Raw genomic sequence first — 20,293 nt, 5'->3', positions numbered from 1 at the left:
GCCGCTAGAGGGCAGTATGTGTTTGACGTGCTGGGAGAGTCCTCCCCCCCTTTTTTTTTTTTTTTTTTAACAGCTGAATCCTATCAGACCCCAATTAATGTCGTCTCGCGCTTTTTTTTTTTCAATGTTTAGTCCGATAACACATATTCACCTACTCAAATGTTTATCGGCCCTTTCTAAAGCAACTTTATTTTAGTTTTGGGCAAGGCTGCCGAGCCGAAGATGACCCATTCGAGTAACAGCTGGAAAAAGCAAAAACATGAAATACTGAAGGTGAGTATATTACAATTACGATTCCGATTTTTGGGGGGTGGCGATTCAGAATTGATACAAAACGATTCTCACAATATATTGTTTGTTATATGAATTATAATACAAGGTCTTCAAAAGCAAAAGGTTATAGTTTTACAAAAGCTCCTCTTAGCTGTTGACGTAAGATTTACAGTCGTGGTCAGTAGTTGTAAAGAACATAAAGTCATGTCTGCCTTGAGTTTCCAATCATTTCTACATACTTGTTGGTCACAAAAAACATTCATGAAGTTTGGTTCTTTTATGAATTTATTATGGGTCTACTGAAAATGTGAGCAAATGTGCTGGGTCAAAAGTATACATACAGCAATGTTAATATTTGCTTACATGTCCCTTGGCAAGTTTCACTGCAATAAGGCGCTTTTGGTAGCCATCCACAAGCTTCTGGTTGAATTTTTGACCACTCCTCTTAATTGACAAAATCTGACCACAGAACTTTCCTCCAGAACAGGCCTGGGCAATTATTTTCACTCGGGGGGGCAAATTTAGAGAAAAAAATGTGTCTGGGGGATGGTATAAAACCTCACAATAATGTCTGAATGCTAAAAACGTTATGACAGACCGCCTTAAAAAACGGAATGCAATTTTAAATTTTTATACCGAATGAGACACCCAGAATATTAGACTTGGACTTAGACTTCATTTTTATTGTCATTCAAATTTGAACTTTACTGCACAGATAAGGACATTTCATTACATAAGCTCATGGTAGTGCAGGATAAAAAAGCAATAAGGTGCATATATAAATAAATAAATATATATAAATATAAATAATATATAAATATATATCTAAAATAAATATATATAATAAATAGATTACTGTACAGATAAATATATTGCACTTATTCACATGCGTCCACGTTTATCGATGTATGTTATATGGTCTTTTTTATTCCAGCGACTTAATCCATTTTGGGGGGAGTTGAGGAGATAATTTAATTATGATGCGTTCAAGAGTCTTACGCATACTTGCCAACCCTCCCAGATTTTCCGGGAGACTCCCGAAATTCAGCGCCTCTCCCGAAAACCTCCCGGGACAAATTTTCTCCCGAAATTCAGGCGGAGCTGGAAGCCACGCCCCCTCCAGCTCCATGCGGACCTGAGTGATCCCACAATATAAACAGCGTGCCTGCTCAAACACGTTATAACTGTAGAATGATCGAGGGCGAGTTCTTGGTTTCCTATGTGGGTTTATTGTTAGGCAGTTTCATTAACGTCCTCCCAGCGCAGTAACAACACTCAACAACAGCAGTCATGTTTTATTCTACCGTAAAGCAGTTCGTCTGCCGTAAACAGGAATGTTGTTGTAATATATTGAGTTGGAGGCAATAACCAGGCGAGGTGATGAAGTACGTCTCTTTACTGTAGACTTCAGAACAGACTCACACACTTGACGTCAGGTGCGCAACACCACGTAAATTGTGGTAACCCCAGTACGCTATAGCCAACATTCACCAGGAGATGGCAACAGACAAACATAGATCACTCTATTACATTCCTCCCCTTTTAGAAATGTAGAATTTACTCAAAAGAAATAAACAACCCAACCAAAAAAATGCAGCAGCTCAATTAAAAAACTGTACTTAAGCCACATTTTTTTTTTTTTTAGTACTGAACTCTTAACCCTCATTTGTAAACAATAACATGCTTATTATGCAAACAGTATTTGTACACCTTTAACACAGATTTTTATACTGTCTTCAGAGATTCAGTTTTTTTGGTGGTACTCGAAACCTTTCTGGGTACCTGCGAAAGGGTGAACAGCATGGTTAGAAAAATAGTGACAGAGAATAGAACAAGGATGGACAATTCAACCCTTAACTCAACAATGAGTAGATGAGTGTTGTGTGTGTATATGTGTAAATAAATGAACACTGAAATTAAAGTATTTATTTTATTTATATATATATATATCTATATATATATATATATATATATATATACAGGTAAAAGCCAGTAAATTAGAATATTTTGAAAAACGTGATTTATTTCAGTAATTGCATTCAAAAGGTGTAACTTGTACATTATATTTATTCATTGCACACAGACTGATGCATTCAAATGTTTATTTCATTTAATTTTGATGATTTGAAGTGGCAACAAATGAAAATCCAAAATTCCGTGTGTCACAAAATTAGAATATTACTTAAGGCTAATACAAAAAAGGGATTTTTAGAAATGTTGGCCAACTGAAAAGTATGAAAATGAAAAATATGAGCATGTACAATACTCAATACTTGGTTGGAGCTCCTTTTGCCTCAATTACTGCGTTAATGCGGCGTGGCATGGAGTCAATGAGTTTCTGGCACTGCTCAGGTGTTATGAGAGCCCAGGTTGCTCTGATAGTGGCCTTCAACTCTTCTGCGTTTTTGGGTCTGGCATTCTGCATCTTCCTTTTCACAATACCCCACAGATTTTCTATGGGGCTGAGGTCAGGGGAGTTGGCGGGCCAATTTAGAACAGAAATACCATGGTCCGCAAACCAGGCACGGGTAGATTTTGCGCTGTGTGCAGGCGCCAAGTCCTGTTGGAACTTGAAATCTCCATCTCCATAGAGCAGGTCAGCAGCAGGAAGCATGAAGTGCTCTAAAACTTGCTGGTAGACGGCTGCGTTGACCCTGGATCTCAGGAAACAGAGTGGACCGACACCAGCAGATGACATGGCACCCCAAACCATCACTGACGGTGGAAACTTTACACTAGACTTCAGGCAACGTGGATCCTGTGCCTCTCCTGTCTTCCTCCAGACTCTGGGACCTCGATTTCCAAAGGAAATGCAAAATTTGCATGGTTGGCTGATGGTTTGGGGTGCCATGTCATCTGCTGGTGTCGGTCCACTCTGTTTCCTGAGATCCAGGGTCAACGCAGCCGTCTACCAGCAAGTTTTAGAGCACTTCATGCTTCCTGCTGCTGACCTGCTCTATGGAGATGGAGATTTCAAGTTCCAACAGGACTTGGCGCCTGCACACAGCGCAAAATCTACCCGTGCCTGGTTTACGGACCATGGTATTTCTGTTCTAAATTGGCCCGCCAACTCCCCTGACCTTAGCCCCATAGAAAATCTGTGGGGTATTGTGAAAAGGAAGATGCAGAATGCCAGACCCAAAAACGCAGAAGAGTTGAAGGCCACTATCAGAGCAACCTGGGCTCTCATAACACCTGAGCAGTGCCAGAAACTCATCGACTCCATGCCACGCCGCATTAACGCAGTAATTGAGGCAAAAGGAGCTCCAACCAAGTATTGAGTATTGTACATGCTCATATTTTTCATTTTCATACTTTTCAGTTGGCCAACATTTCTAAAAATCCCTTTTTTGTATTAGCCTTAAGTAATATTCTAATTTTGTGACACACGGAATTTTGGATTTTCATTTGTTGCCACTTCAAATCATCAAAATTAAATGAAATAAACATTTGAATGCATCAGTCTGTGTGCAATGAATAAATATAATGTACAAGTTACACCTTTTGAATGCAATTACTGAAATAAATCAAGTTTTTCAAAATATTCTAATTTACTGGCTTTTACCTGTATATATGAATGAAATACTTGACTTGGTGAATTCTAGCTGTAAATATACTCATCCCCTCTTAGCCACGCCCCCAACCACCCGAAATCAGAGGTCTCAAGGTTGGCAAGTATGGTCTTATGGCCTGAGGGAAGAAGCTGTTACAGAACCTGGAGGTTCTGCTTCGGAGGCTGCGGAACCTCTTTCTAGAGTCCAGCAGTGAAAACAGTCCTTGGTGGGGGTGGGAGCAGATTTTCTGAGCCCTGGTCAGGCAGCGGCTTTTTGCCATCTCCTGGATAGGAGGAAGAGGAGTCCTGATGATCTTTTCCGCCGTCCTCACCACTCTCTGGAGAGACTTCCAGTCTGAGGCACTGCAGGCTCCAGTCCAGACAGAGATGCTGTTGGTCAGCAGGCTCTCTATAGTGTCTCTGTAGAATGGGGGGAGGGAGCTGTGCTCTTTTCATCCGACGCAAAAAGTGCATGCGCTGCTGAGCTCTTTTTACAAGAGCTCCGGTGTGTAGGGACCAGGTTATATTGTCAGTTATCTGCACTATATCTGCAATATACATGCAAATAAAGAATGTGGGATTTACAATATTAACTATGAACGATAAAACACTGAATATTGACAACATATGAACATCACACCCCCTCTCCATCCACATATACAAACAGCGAAATATGAACACGAAGGGTACAAAAAAACAAACACCTACAATCTGATACATTTGATTAGTGATGGGTCCGGCAACACCGATGCATCGGCGCATGTGTCGAGCTCATAGAGCAAAACCCTGTGTCGGTGCGTGTACCGCTTTTAGAAAGTCATGTGACCAATCATGAGCTGTTTCGGTCACGTGACCGATACGTGAACTGTGTCGCACTGACGCATCCTCTGTGCCCTGTGAGTAGGTCTTTTCTACAGTCGGAGAAATAACTAAGAAGAGAAATCGTCTAAAATTTAGTTCGTTGGAAAAAACGTTTTTTTTAATAAAAATGTGTAAAATAAATACATTCCCAGTCCACAAGCATCCTCATTCACAACACGTTCTTTTAAGATTTCCATGTTATGATCAGTGTTGGGTTAGTTACTGAAAACTAGTTACAGTTACTAGTTACTTTATTTCAAAAGTAACTCAGTTACTAACTCAGTTACTTACACCAAAAAGTAATGCGTTACTGTGAAAAGTAACTATTTAGTTACTTCTTCTACTTTTTGTTTTTAAAGCTCCCATTAATGCCCTTTTAGCCTTCATTTCAGTACTGTTATTGCACTGGAGAATAATACAATCTGTTGATCAACTTGACATGCATTTGCATCACTGAACAAAACACAACCCTTAACTAACACCCTCCCTTCCACATAATACCTCTTCGGATTGTAAATAATCAAATGTAGACATTTTTTCTTATACTTTCTGATCTCTCACTATGTCCACTACTTGCTATACATATTCTACCAAGTCAGTCCTACACTGTTTCAATATCCATTTCTCTGATGATGCAATTGTTGATGCTGATTGTTGATGACAGAAGTGTTGATACCAACCAAACGCCCCCACCCCCACCCCCGTCCTCCATATCCCATACCCCGGATTGTAAATAATTCAATGTATATACCCTGATGATTATCTTGTGTGATAACTGTATTATGATGTTAGTATATATTTGACAGTATAAATCTGTATCATGAATCAGTAGACCCCGACTTAAGCAAGTTGAAAAACTTATTGGGGTGTTACCATTTAGTGGTCAATTGTTCAGAATATGTACTGTACTATGCAACCTACTAATAAAAGTTTCAATCAATCAATCAACAACATAGCTGTAAACCTGGCTTCACCTAAGGAAGGCACACGTGACATACACAGAGCCTAACCAGGCAGATTTGAATTGTTGTTTTGGGCCGTAAACGGGATCTTTGATCCAAGACACAACTTACATTTAACTAAAATGTTCTTTTCTTTGTGCTCGACAAAAGAAAAGAAGTGAGAATATCTCAGACTTGCCAACCCTCCCGAATTTCAGTGCCTCTCCCTGGGACAACCATTCTCCAAATTTCTCCCGATTTCCAGCCGGACTTAAGGCACGCCCCCTCCCGGTCCGTGTGGATCTGAGTGGGGACAGCCTGTCGTCACGTCCGCTTGGCCAACCAAAAAGTAACCACAGAACACTATTCCGTATAGTCGTATAGTGTTCTGTGGTTACTTTTTGGTTGGCCAACGGTTTACGTTGTATTGCGCACCCCCCTCCCCTCCCCACAGCCAGACACACACACACACACACACAGAGAGCGCAGAGGAAGAATCAGAGGCATGCCTTTGCTTCGCTGCCATAAAACACGATCAGATCCTCAGTTTCTAGCCGATACTACATAAAAAATAGCGTAAAATAACGCAGTAAAGCATCATGTAGTAACGGTAACTGAGTTACTGAATATAAAAAATAACGCGTTAGATTACTAGTTACCGCCGAAACTAACGGCGTTAACCAGTCCCAACACTGGTTATGATACATGTTCACATTTATTGGCTGTATCTAAAAAAGATAAAAATATATTTTTATTTAAATGAAGATATGAAATAATCCTGAATGAAATACTATGACTTGGTTTATATTATTGTATATACTGGGTCATAAAATCAGTGTCAGTTGAGTCGGTCCATAGGTTGCCTGTAGGGATTTTTAATGTCCAGCAGATGTCAGTATTTAGTGACAAAGTATCAATACAGTTTTTCAATGTGTCAAAACGCTTCATGACGCCTCATCAACCCATCACTACATCTGATATATCATCAAGCTTTAGAACTTTGTTGTAAAAATCTCCTTCCGCGTCTGTCCCTGACACCCGCATTTCAGGCTGGCCGCTCTGGAAACACTCTGGAAACGCTCCCCACCCACACTGCTTGGTGCCTCGTCTGAGCTGCTGTGACTTACCTGAATGAGCTAAATAACATTATTTGATATTTTACGCTAATGTGTTAATAATTTCACACATAAGTCGCTCCTGAGTATAAGTCGCACCCCCCGGCCAAACTATGAAAAAAACTGCGACTTATAGTCCGAAAAATACGGTATATACTATCAGCATAATACAGTCATCATACAAGTTAATCATCAGAGTACCGTAGTTTTCGGATTATAAATTGCAGTTTTTTTTCATAGTTTGGCCGGGGGTGCGACTTATACTCAGGAGCGACTTATGTGTGAAATTATTAACACATTAGCGTAAAATATCAAATAATATTATTTAGCTCTTTCAGGTAAGAGACTAGACGTATAAGATTTCATGGGATTTAGCGATTAGGAGTGACAGATTGTTTGGTAAACGTATAGCATGTTCTATATGTTATAGTTATTTGAATGACTCTTACCATAATATGTTACGTTAACATACCAGGCACGTTCTCAGTTGGTTATTTATGCGTCATATAACGTACACTTATTCAGCCTGTTGTTCACTATTCTTTATTTTAAATTGCCTTTCAAATGTCTATTCTTGGTGTTGGGTTTTATCCAATAAATTTCCCCCAAATATGCGACTTATACTCCAGTGCGACTTATGTTTTTTTCCTTCTTTATTATGCATTTTCGGCCGGTGCGACTTGTACTCCGAAAAATACGGTAATTGAAAACATTTCCTATATTTTTCAGTTAATTTTATTGAGCATTTATTTATTTTTTAAACCCCTTTTCCAGCAAAAACAGCCTTAACTTTTCTAACTTCGAGTGTTTTGTTGTTGGATTGTGGAATGTTTGTCCGTTCATCCATAAAAAAGTCAAAAGTAATTGAATTCGGCTCACAATCACGTCGTTTCACTCATGTCTGTTCTTTGCATCTCCACTGGGGGGCGCCACAGTCAAGAAGCACATGCTGCTCAGACTTTAGGCAGACTTCCAAAATCCTTTGCCACAATAACAAATATCTTTTAGCAGCAGTCTATTTTTAAATACAATATATATATATATATATATATATATATATATATATCTACATCCTGAAAATATGCAAACAAAACTGTTTAGATAATTGATACTTCAAACTTGCATAAATATAACATAACTTGGCTTCTGAGAGCTTCAAAATGTATTTAATAAAATGCCAAAGTTGTTGATAAACAAGCCATTTTTTAAATAATTAAATATGGTCATTTTAAATGAATTATGATAATTTAAAATTTATTATTTCAAATATGTTTATTTGAATGTACCGGTATAATTCTGCGATGAGGTGGCGACTTGTCCAGGGTGTACCCCGCCTTCCGCCCGATTGTAGCTGAGATAGGCTCCAGCGCCCCCCGCGACCCCAAAGGGAATAAGCGGTAGAAAATGGATGGATGGATGGACGGTATAATTCTATGGCTGGACGTAAGGAGTCAGAAAAAATACAAAAAAAAATACAATTAATTTTTATGTTTTTAGCAAAATATAGCAAAAATGTATTTAGTTTTTTAGTTTTTAAAAAAAAATTAATAAATATATGTATTTTTAGGTAAAATAAACATACTACAATTTATCTCTAGTCTGGATGATTTAGTTCTTGTCACCCTGTTGTCCTCCCGTCGTGAAAAAACGCTGTCCTCACTCAGGTCCGCATGGAGCTGGAGGGGGCGTGGCCTCCAGCTCCGGCTGAAAATCGGGAGATTTTCGGGAGAATATTTGTCCCGGGAGGTTTTCGGGAGAGGCACTGAATTTCGGGAGTCTCCCGGAAAATTCGGGAGGGTTGGCAAGTATGCTGTAATGGTCATTTAAGGCATTTAGACCACAGGTGTCAAATACCAGTCCCACAGGCCTCAGTATAATAACCTGACATTTAATAAATATGTGAAGACAAAAAAACACCCATAGCTGCGGAACCTCTTTCTAGACCAGAGGTTCTTAACCTGGGTTCGATCGAACCCTAGGGGTTCGGTGAGTCGGCCTCAGGGGTTCGGCAGAGCCTCCACCGCGGAGGTCAAGACACACCCGACTCATCGTGTAAATAAATAGTTCTCCCTATCGCTGTATTATGGATACCCCCAAACAATGTTCCTTCTAATTTTCCATCTGATTTGCAGGCGTGTAATTTGTTGTGAGTTTATGCACTGTGTTGGTTTTGTTCTTTGAACAAGATGATGTTCATGCACGGTTCATTTTGTGCACCAGTAAAAAAAACATAACTTTGTCTTGAATTTGAGAAAATACATTTTATTATTCACTAAAGAAGGGTTGGGTGAATGCGCATATGAAACTAGTGGGGTTCAGTACCTCCAACAAGGTTAAGAACCACTGTTCTAGAGTCCAGCAGATTGACTCCAGAAAGAGGTTCTGCAGCCTCTGTAGCAGAACCTCCAGGTTCTGTAACAGCTTCTTCCCTCAGGCCATAAGACTCTTGAACGCATCATAATAATCCCCTCAATTCCCCCCCAAAAACGGATTAAGTCGCTGGAATATAAAGACAATGTAACATACCGTATTTCCGCACTGTAAGGCGCACCTAAAAACCTCCAATTTCCTCAAAAGCTGACAGTGCGCCTTATAATCCGGTGCGCCTTTATATATGGACCAATATTGAGCCACAACAGGTCTCGCAACTACGGTAACTACGCAGACTTCATTTCCCCCCTTCTACGGCTGCTTACCGTAGAAGAAGAACTTCTTCTTCTACGGGGGAAAATGAAGTCGGCGGCTGATTACCGTAGAACAGTGGTTCTTAACCTGGGTTTGATCGAACCCTAGGGGTTCGGTGAGTCGGCCTCAGGGGTAAAGACACATCCGACTTATCGTGGAAATAAAAACTTCTCCCTATCAGCGTATTATGGATACCCCCAAACAATGTTCCCTCTAATTTTCCATCTGATTAGCAGGTTTTTTGATTGATCGATTGAAACTTTTACTAGTAGATTGCAAAGGAAGAGAATACATTATATGAAACAGTACCGTTTACACAGTACAGTACATATTCCGTACAATTGACCACTAAATGTTAACACCCCAATAAGTTTTTCAACTTGTTTTAGTCGAGGTCCATGATAATCAATTTATGGTAATGTGTGTAATTTGTTGTGAGTTCAGGCACTGTGTTGGTTTTGTTCTTTGAACAAGGTGATGTTCATGCACGGTTCATTTTGTGCACCAGTAAAAAAAAAACATTTTCTTGAATTTGAAAAAAAAAAACATTTTATTTTTCATGGAAGAAGGGTTCGGTGAATGCGCATATGAAACTGGTGGGGTTCGGTACCTCCAACAAGGTTAAGGACCACTGCCGTAGAAGAAGAACTTGTTCTTCTACGGGGGAAAATGAAGTCGGCGGCTGATTACCGTAGAACAGTGGTTCTTAACCTGGGTTTGATCGAACCCTAGGGGTTCGGTGAGTCGGCCTCAGGGGTAAAGACACATCCGACTTATCGTGGAAATAAAAACTTCTCCCTATCAGCGTATTATGGATACCCCCAAACAATGTTCCCTCTAATTTTCCATCTGATTAGCAGGTTTTTTGATTGATCGATTGAAACTTTTACTAGTAGATTGCAAAGGAAGAGAATACATTATATGAAACAGTACCGTTTACACATTACAGTACATATTCCGTACAATTGACCACTAAATGTTAACACCCCAATAAGTTTTTCAACTTGTTTTAGTCGAGGTCCATGATAATCAATTTATGGTAATGTGTGTAATTTGTTGTGAGTTCAGGCACTGTGTTGGTTTTGTTCTTTGAACAAGGTGATGTTCATGCACGGTTCATTTTGTGCACCAGTAAAAAAAAACATTTTCTTGAATTTGAAAAAAAAAAACATTTTATTTTTCATGGAAGAAGGGTTCGGTGAATGCGCATATGAAACTGGTGGGGTTCGGTACCTCCAACAAGGTTAAGGACCACTGTCGTAGAAGAAGAACTTGTTCTTCTACGGGGGAAAATGAAGTCCTGTAGTTGCGAGACCTAAACTTTATGTAAAGACCCAAAAAATGTCTCCTATTAAGAGACACGGTTACGACGCAGAGTTTCAACTCAAGGCGATCAGTCACGCAGTAGAACACGGGAATAGAGCAGCAGCGAGAGAATTTAACATTAACGAATCAATGGTGCGGAAGTGGAGGAAGCGACATGATGACCTGCGCCAAGTAAAGAAGACTAAACAGAGTTTCCGAGGGAACAAAGCGAGATGGCTACAGTTGCAGGACAAACTGGAACATTGGGTTGTTGAACAGCAAGTAGAAGTGTCAGTACAATCACTAGTTGTTTTGTTGACATTCCCTTCAGCGCAGCTCCATCTAATGGATGCATAACGTAACCGCAGCCTCTACTCTAGCGTCTATTCCAGGGGTGCTCACACTTTTTCTGCAGGCGAGCTACTTTTCAATTGATCAAGTCGTGGGGATCTACCTCATTCATATATATAATTTATATTTACTTATTTATGAAATATATGTTTTTGTTAACAAGTTAAAGGTGTTTAATGATAATGCAAGCATGTTTAACACATATAGTTAATATTGTTAATAAATTAAAGGTGTTTAATGATAATGCAATCATGTTTAACAAATAGTTAATATTGTTAATAAATTAAAGGTGTTTAATGATAATACAAGAATGTTTAATACATATAGTTAATGTTAATAAATTAAAGGTGTTTAATGATAATACAAGTATGTTTAATACATATAGTTAATATTGTTAACAAGTTAAAGGTGTTTAAAGATAATGCAAGCATGTTTAATACATATAGTTAATATTGTTAACAAGTTAAAGGTGTTTAATGATAATACAAGCATGTTTAATACATATAGTTAATATTGTTACTAAGTTATAGGTGTTTAAAGATAATGCAAGCATGTTTAACACATATAGTTAATATTGTTAACAAGTTAAAGGTGTTTAAAGATAATACAGGCATGTTTAACACATATAGATTCCTTTCTTTCATGAAGACAAGAATATAAGTTGGTTTATTACCTGATTGTGATGACTTGCATTAATTGGAATCAGACAGTGGTGCTAAAAACGTCCGCATTTTCGAATGGAGGAGAAAAAAGTCCTCCTTTCTGTCCAATACCACATGAAAGTGGTTGGTTTTTGGCATCTTATTTGTCCAGCTTCCGTACTCCTTTGTATACACTTTACAAGAAATACATTGTCTGCAAACTCCGTAGCTTGCTAGCTTGTGCACGCCAGCTTTCTGAGACTCTTGTTTTGTTAGCGCAACTGTGCAACTGTGCAGTCGGTCTTTGGAGTTTTGACGACAGGTACGGCGCCAGAGTCTGTTGAAATAAAGTGTTTCTCGCCTTCCAGTCGGTAATTTTAATGAGCTGGCAGCAGCCAGCGTCATCTCAGAAGACCCTCGGGTACCGTGAATGTCAATCAAGTGACGTCATAGTGAAGATTTATGATCGCTCATTTTTAGGACTATTTTTTTTAATGCCTGGCTGGTGATCGACTGACACACCCTCCGAGATCGACCGGTAGCTCACGATCGACGTAATGAGCACCCCTGGTCTATTCTATGCGCCTTATAATGCGGTGCGCCTTATATATGAACAAAGTGCGGAAAATACGGTACATCCATAAATGTGGATGCATATGCCATAAGTGCAATATATTTATCTGTACAGTAATCTATTTATTTATATCTGCACCTTATTTACTCTTTTATCCTGCACTACGAGCTAATGCAACGGAATTTTGTTCTTATCTGTACTGTAAAGTTGAAATTTGAATGACTTTAAAAGCTTAAGTCTAGAACTCCACCTTTTTGACTGAGTCTGTTGGTGCATCCAGTCTTCAGAGCCCCAAAACACGACTCTATTCAACTACATCAATGAAGTTTGAGTAGCACACCTGTACTGCAAAGGTGCAGTACAGGTGTGCTTTGCTTATCATACGGTATGGAAGTTATTTCTCTGTCAGCAATATAATAGACATTATTATTATTATTATGAGTTTTATATTCCAAATCAATCAGATAGTTTTATGATGTGACTTCAGTGTGGATTCTCCCACGCTCCGGTTGCATAATGGCCAATAATGATGACGCGTATCATAAGCGTCATCATTATTCACAGAAATAGACGGTTACAAAATACAATAGTTGACAAATTAGCAGAAACAGCAGGGGGAAATAATGTTTTAGGTACTCATGTAAATCAATGTTCTGGCAGACTTTGAGGCAAATGTCCCCAAAACTGCGGGAGACATCTTCTGTCATAATCTTCTCCACGGTTCAGTAAATGTTGACTTTGATTGCACAGAATCCTAGAAATTGCCACAGACGACTAGAATAGAAACATGTTTACTTCCAAGTAGTGTTGTCCCGATACCAAAATGTATTTCAGTACTTTTCTAAATAAAGGGGACCACAAAAAATTGCATTATTGGCTTTATTTTAACAACAAATCTTAGGGTGCATTAAACATGTTTCTTATTGCAAGTTTGTCCTTAAATAAAATAGTGAACATACTAGACAACTTGTCTTTTATTAGTAAGTAAACAAAGGCTCCTAATTTAGTCTGCTGACATACGCAGTAACATATTGTGTCATTTTCCATTCTATTATTTTGTCTACATTATTAAGGACAAGTGGTAGAAAATGATTAATCTACTTGTTCATTTACTGTTAATATCTGCTTACTTTCTCTTTTAACATGTTCTATCTACACTTCTGTTAAAATGTAATAATCACTTATTCTTCTGTTGTTTGACACTTTACATTAGTTTTGGATGACACCACAAATTTGGGCATCAATCTGATACCAAGTCGTTACAGGATCATACATGTGTCCAGGGACATATTTCCTGAGTTTATAAACATAATATACATTTGAAAAAAACCGAAAAAAGATTTTGTGATGCTAAAAAATATCGACGTAATCATAGTATCGACTAGATACGCTCCTGTACTTGGTATCATTACAGTGGATGTTAGGTGTAGATCCACCAATGGCGTTTGTTTACATTTTGACGCCAGTGAGCTACGGTGTGTAATGAAGCATGTTTAGCTATTCCTCGTCCTGCAGTGATAATGGTAAGTGTAAGAAACTTACTTTATTTGTCGCCATGGAGACCAGGATTAGTGATTTAGGGGTAGCTAAAACACTGCCGACTGCGGGTGGACGCTAGCCATGTCTTAAAGCACCTCTTCCTGAGGGTGTTTCAGTGTTATAACTTCATCTTTATCGTTAGTTTTTAAGCCAAAATGCGTCCGTTCTCCCTTTTCTGTCTACACACTGTCTGCTTGTAAGTACTCCGTGATTGTGCGCTGCCGAACATGCTCCTCTGCTCGTAAAACCAGCAATGTCATGACGTGACGATGACAGGGGGGGGTGCACCGGTACTTTTTCAGAGGCGGGATAGTACAGAATATGATTCATTAGTATCGCGGTACTATACTAATACCAGTATACCGTACAAGCCTACTTGTGAGTTTACTTCTGTAAACACTGGCTCCACCTTGCTAAGGTTACGAGTGAAAACGTGGACTGGATTTTCAGTGTAGTAATGCTGGCTTTATTGATGGAACGGATAATAATCGCTGACAAAGCGTCTTCAAATGGTTTATAATCATAGCGAATGGTGACATTAACGACAGGTTATATTATTTGTTTAAACTCATATTCCTGCATATCTATATTGTATTTTTTCTGCAATCTTTAATAAAAAATGAAAAAAATTAAACTAATTATTTAAAAAAATAGGCCTGACTACACCAATTCATTCATTCATAACCTCTACATGGGAATTGAGCTTTATTCAGTTAGAATACACATCTTTAAATTAGATCAAAAACAGGAACAAAAGGCTGACGTACAAAAATATATAAAGAGAATTATGAAGTGCCTCAATGCCACATATACAACAGGAAAATATTTTACAATAACAAAAATCAAGTGTTAGTAAACAGCATGAATTTGAGTCACACACTTCTCTTTCCTCGCTCCCATCACACTTCCCTCATCCCTCATCCATCCAGCTCATGGCTTTTTTCATCAACATACTTTTCCCTCCATTGTGCATCTTCCTTACGGCCAATTGCACACAACAACACGCCCGGGACTTCAAATCAAATACGTACATCATTCTAAAATCGCAACCCCACTCAAAAAAACAAAAAAAAAACAACCCTGATTTTTCTTTGCTTTTCAGCCATGAAACAACTTTTGAAGTTCTCAGCATCAAACTGTGATTGATAGCAAACAGGATGTTTCCAGTAAGGAAAGGATTCATATGGCCCCCATCCCTGCGTCATTATGGAAAAATGGAGAGTTCATCATTTTGCAATTCCAGTCTGCTGAAAATGATGGAAAAGTGCCACTCTCCGTAGCAACTGACCCTGCGGTCAAAGTTGGAATTCCCACGACTCGACACTCTGCCTATAAGGTGGATAGTGCAAACCCCCCTCCCGATTCGTCATGTTTCATGTGTCAGGTCAACTGCGACGAATGGGGGTCATATGAATCCCCTCCCTGCTGTACATGGTAACAGTTACAACAGTGCCCCCTGGAGGTCACAAAATAACACGCTTATGTAAACCACCTCACCAATTATCACTCATAATAAAAGTTGCTGTTTGAATTCGGCTGTGACAAAACAGGAACCACGGCTGTGTTGCCAGACGTACACTAATAATTCCGCACTTGTTCATTTTTAATTTTTTTTCAAATACGTAATGTCTAACTTTTTATCAGTGATTTTTTTACTTTGTAAATCAGATAATTTTACTACCTTATTTTTAGGACCAGTTAAAAGGCGCATTAAAGAGGTCATATTAGGACTACACAAACTGCAAATAAAAACAGAGCAAATGTGTGCAGATTTTAGTAGAGAGTACGGGCAAAAATTTTATTATTTGGTGTAAAATCTACTTTTTACTAAAGGGGTCATATTATGATTTTTTTCTGAATTTAATTAACTTCATTGTGGTCTACATCAGTGGCCCCCAACCTTTTTGGAACGGCGGACCGGTCTACGCTTGAAAATTTGTCCCACGGACCGGGGGGATTTATGTTTTTTTTTTTTTTGTCATAAAAAATACAATCATGTGTGCTTACAAACTGTATTCCTGCAGACTGTATTGATATAGTGTAGGAACCAGATTAATAACATAAAGAAACAACCCTTTTGTGCGAATGAGTGTAAATGGGGGAGGGAGGTTTTTTGGGTTGGTGCACTAATGTGTTTTTTATGTTGATTTAATAATACCTTTTTTTTTTTTTTTTCTTGTGCGGCCCGGTACCAATCGATCCACCGACCGGTACCGGGCCGCGGCTCGGTGGTTGGGGACCACTGGTCTACATAACATGCAATGGTGGTTCTTTGGTCAAAATGTTGCATACATGATGTTTTACAGATCATCTTCAAGTCGCTTTCTGGATGCGCCGTTTTGTGGGCGGTCTTATTTACGTGCCTCCACTTTGACAGCGTCTTCTCACCGTCATCCAGTTTTTAGCGCTTCCGTTGATAAGTCTTTTGACAGACATAAATTAGAACTTTACGCAACTTTATATTAGAAATGGCAACAGCGGAAGGATGAATGTCACATAACATAGGGAAAAAGGAGCTTATCAACTTTGGCGCAGACTACAATGGCACATTTCCGGGACTTATGCAGATCCCAAATACACGTCAGCAGGTACCAGAAGGTAAGAAAAGTTGGTTTTGCATAATAGGTAAAAAAAAAAAATGCTCGATATCTGCTAATAGGTGCCATTTTGGGGTCCTTATATACACACACACACACACACCATATGTTGAAGCAGAGTACGTCTGACTATGGTAGACGTAATGCTCCGCGTTCCATCAGATTTTTGAGCGCCATGTGTAATGTTCCGCACTCTTAATTTTTTTTTCTAAAAAATAACCGTAATGTCTAACTTTTTATCAGTGATATTTTACTTTGTAAATCAGGTAAATACGATAATTTTACTACCTTATTTTTATAGGACCATAGTCCGCAGTTAAAAGGCGCATTAAAGAGGACATATTAGGACTTTTTTTTTTTTTTTTAAACACAAACTGCAAATAAAAATGTGTGCAGATTTTAGTAGAGAGTATAGGCAAACATTTTATTATTTGGTGTAAAATCTACTTTTTACTAAAGGGGTCAATTTATGATTATTTTCTGAATTTAAATAACTTCATTGTGGTGTACATAACATGTAATGGTGGTTCTTTGATCAAACTATTACATAGCTTATGTTTTACAGATCATCTTCAAGTCGCTTTCTGACCGTCTCTTCAGGATGCGCCGCTTTGTGGGTGGTCTTATTTACGTGCCTCCACTTTGACAGCGTCTTCTCACCGTCGTCCAGTTTTTAGCGCTTCCATCGATAGTCTTCTGACAGATATAGGTTATAACTTTACGCTACTTTATATTAGAATGTCACATAAAATAGGGGAAAAAGGAGCTTATTGACTTTGGCGCGGACTACATTGGCGGATGCGCGCACATTTCTGGGTCTTATGCAGATCCCAAATACACATCAGCAGCTACCAGAAGGTAAGAAAAGTTGGTTTTGTATAGGTAAAAAAAAGAAATGCTTGATGTCTGCTAAAAGGTGCCATTTTGGGGTCCTTATACACACACACACCATATGTTGAAGCAGAGTACGTCTGACTATGGTAGACGTAATTAGGGCTGCAACAACTAATCGATTATAAAAATAGTTGGTGATTAATTTAGTCGATTCGTTGGATCTATGCTATGCGCATGTGCAGAGGCAATTTTTATTTTTTATAAACTGCAACATGTAGAAACAGCTGAGAAACAATCAAAAATAAGTATGGTGCCAGTATGCTGTTTTTTTTAAATAAAATACTGGAAAGGATAGAAATGTAGTTTGTCTCTTTTATCCGATTTTTAATCGATTAATCGACAGATTAATCGATCATCAAATTGTTAGTTGCAGCCCTAGACGTAATGCTCCGCGTTCCATCAGATTGTTGAGCGCCGTGTGTAATGTTCAATATTCTCAATGCAACATCGACGTTTTGGCATTGCTTGCTTACGGGTACTTGCTAGTGCCATTTATTGAACAGGCGTGCAGTCTACGCGTATCTCTTATGTGTGACTGCCATCTACTGGTCACTTATTACACCATGTACCAAAAAAATTTGCTTCGAGGTCGGTAAGCACAACCAGAGCACCGGGTTATAAGGCGCACTGTCGATTTTTGAGAAATGGAGGATTTTAAGTGCGATTTATAGTACTGAAAAAATGTCATGTTCCGTCTGGCAACAGGGGGCAGTGGTCTCACAGAGCTAGTTAAACTTTGGTCCAAAAAAACTGTTCAAACGTCGCATCAAGAGGGAGTGCAAGAAGGCTTCTGATTGGAGGATCAGGACGCGCCAGCTGGTGTCATTTGTTGACGATTTACTTCACTGAGGTCCATCCATTCTGCAGCAAAGGTGATTTAATAAGACAATCCTTTTTAAAGACCGCATCAGTAGAAAGTTCCAAATGCTAAAAGAAAATGTTCAAAAAAAATGTCAAAGTTCCCTCCGGGGTGAGAAGAAAAAAATGTTTTTTAGGCCTGCAGTCGGCAAAGAAAAAGGCAGCCCCGTGTGTGTGTGTGTTTGTGTGTGTGTGCGCGCCTACAGGTCCTCTGTGTAAATGATACACGGACTAGACTCCTCGTTGGACTCCAGTCGCACTCTGGAGACGAACCAGCGGCGGGAGGTGGAGGCCTTGTAGGAGAGCGTGGTGCGGTAAATGTTCTTGGCATGTTTGGGGTACACGATGGTGGTGCTCTGGTAACTGATGGCCTTCTGCCGCGGCTCCAGGTAGACCTGGGACTTGTAGCTCCTCCAGGTGCAGTTGGGCACCGCCACCACCGTCTCGCTGTAGGACATGGCGGTGGGGACGGGCAGGCAGTACACGTTGTCTCTGTAGTGCTTGTCCGAGTCGTACCGCACCGCTGAGGTACACCTGCGGGGGAGACATTGGTACGGGGATATTACACCGGTACCTCAACTTAAGCGTGTTTTGAGATAAGAGCTGTCTCTCGAACTCATTATTCTTTACGTTACAAGAAAAAAATGAAGCTTAACATCCCGCCGTTAGTTGGCGAAGGCAAAAAACTCTGAACCCCGTAAGGCATGGGTGTCAAACTCAAATACAGAGTGGGCCAAAATTTAAAACTGAACAAATTAACATTTTAATAGGGACCCAAACAAGTTTTGCATTGAATATTGAACAAGCAAAGCTTATACAACTTTATAGTGACATGCAAAATCCAGTTTCAAATAATAATTAAAAAATATCAATGGAATATCAAATAAAATTGTAATAAAAATTTAATGCCTTTTTATATTTGTAGCCTTCTGAGGTAAATATCAAAATAAACTTTTTCCACAGGCTAATAATACATTTGAAAATAATAATGAATGAATGAATCAAACATTCAAGCCTTGAAGTAGCAAGAGAGTGCATGAATAAAACGTTAATTATTGCTCAGTTTGCTACACTGATTTGCTTTAACACTGAATATGGAACACACAACGCTTATATAACTTAATAGTGCAATATCAACTTTCAAAAAACAAACGAAAAAACATCAATGGAATGCCTCTTTTCTATTTGCAGCCTTCTGAGGTAAATATCAACATTAACTTGGTGGGCGGGGGCGGGGTTTGGTGGTAGTAGGGGGTGTATATTGTAGCGTCCCGGAAGAGTTAGTGCTGCAAGGGGTTCTGGGTATTTGTTCTGTTGTGTTACGGTGCGGATGTTCTCCCGAAATGTGTTTGTCATTCTTGTTTGGTGTGGCGCATATTTGTAACGTTAAAGTTGTTTATACGGCCACCCTCAGTGTGACCTGTATGGCTGTTGACCAAGTGTGGATTGCATTCACTTGTGTGCAAAAGCTGCATATGTTATGTGACTGAGCCGGCATGCTGTTCGTATGGAGGAAAAGCGGACGTGGCGACAGGTTGTAGAGGACGTTGAAGGCGTGCCAATAATGTTGTCCGGGTGGAAATCGGGAGAATGGTTGCCCCGGGAGATTTTCGAGAGAGGCACTGAAATTCGTGAGTCTCCCGGGAACAATTGGGATGATTGACAAGTATGAGTATTAGCGGTGAATGCACCGCCGCTGTATAATACCGGCGGGCCAGCTCTAATGTTCATTTGATATTGCCTCAAGGGCCAAATGAAATTACACGACGGGCCAGAGTTGACACCCATGCCGTAAGGTTTCATCTGACATCACATGGACAAAGATAAGACCTTCTGGAGGAAAGTTCTGTGGTCAGATGAACTATTTGGCCACAATACCCAGCAATGTTTGGAGGAGAAAAGGCGAGGCCTTTAATCCCAGGAACACCATCCCAACGTCAAGCATGGTGGTGGTAGTATTATGCTCTGGGCCTGTTTTACTGCCAATGGAACTGGTGCTTTACAGAGAGTAAATGGGACAATGAAAAAGGAGGATTACCTCCAAATTCTTCAGGACAACCTAAAATCATCAGCCCCGAGGTTGGGTCTTGGGCGCAGTTGGGTGTT

At 39.5% G+C, this 20,293-nt stretch overlaps 1 protein-coding gene and 1 long non-coding RNA gene across 3 annotated transcripts in view; one reads left to right on the top strand and one right to left on the bottom strand.

Annotated features, from left to right (window-relative positions):
* The first annotated feature begins 137 nt into the window (after nucleotides 1–137).
* The window catches only part of LOC133623082 (uncharacterized), a 26,895-nt gene continuing 6,739 nt past the window's right edge, over nucleotides 138–20,293 (top strand). For both annotated transcript variants that reach the window (XR_009817846.1, XR_009817845.1), the window contains exon 1: nucleotides 138–273. This is a non-coding gene — a long non-coding RNA (uncharacterized lncRNA). The remainder of the gene's footprint in view (nucleotides 274–20,293) is intronic.
* The window catches only part of rflna (refilin A), a 23,441-nt gene continuing 20,676 nt past the window's right edge, over nucleotides 17,529–20,293 (bottom strand). Inside the window, exon 3 of the mRNA XM_061986037.1 lies at nucleotides 17,529–18,721. Coding sequence (XP_061842021.1) covers nucleotides 18,388–18,721 — 334 coding nt within the window. The 3' untranslated portion in view covers nucleotides 17,529–18,387. The remainder of the gene's footprint in view (nucleotides 18,722–20,293) is intronic.

Source organism: Nerophis lumbriciformis, linkage group LG12 (assembly GCF_033978685.3).
Source record: "Nerophis lumbriciformis linkage group LG12, RoL_Nlum_v2.1, whole genome shotgun sequence".
Taxonomy (NCBI): Eukaryota; Metazoa; Chordata; class Actinopteri; order Syngnathiformes; family Syngnathidae; genus Nerophis; species Nerophis lumbriciformis.
Note: the sequence above shows the minus strand (reverse complement) of the source record. Positions and strands in the feature narration are given on the sequence as shown.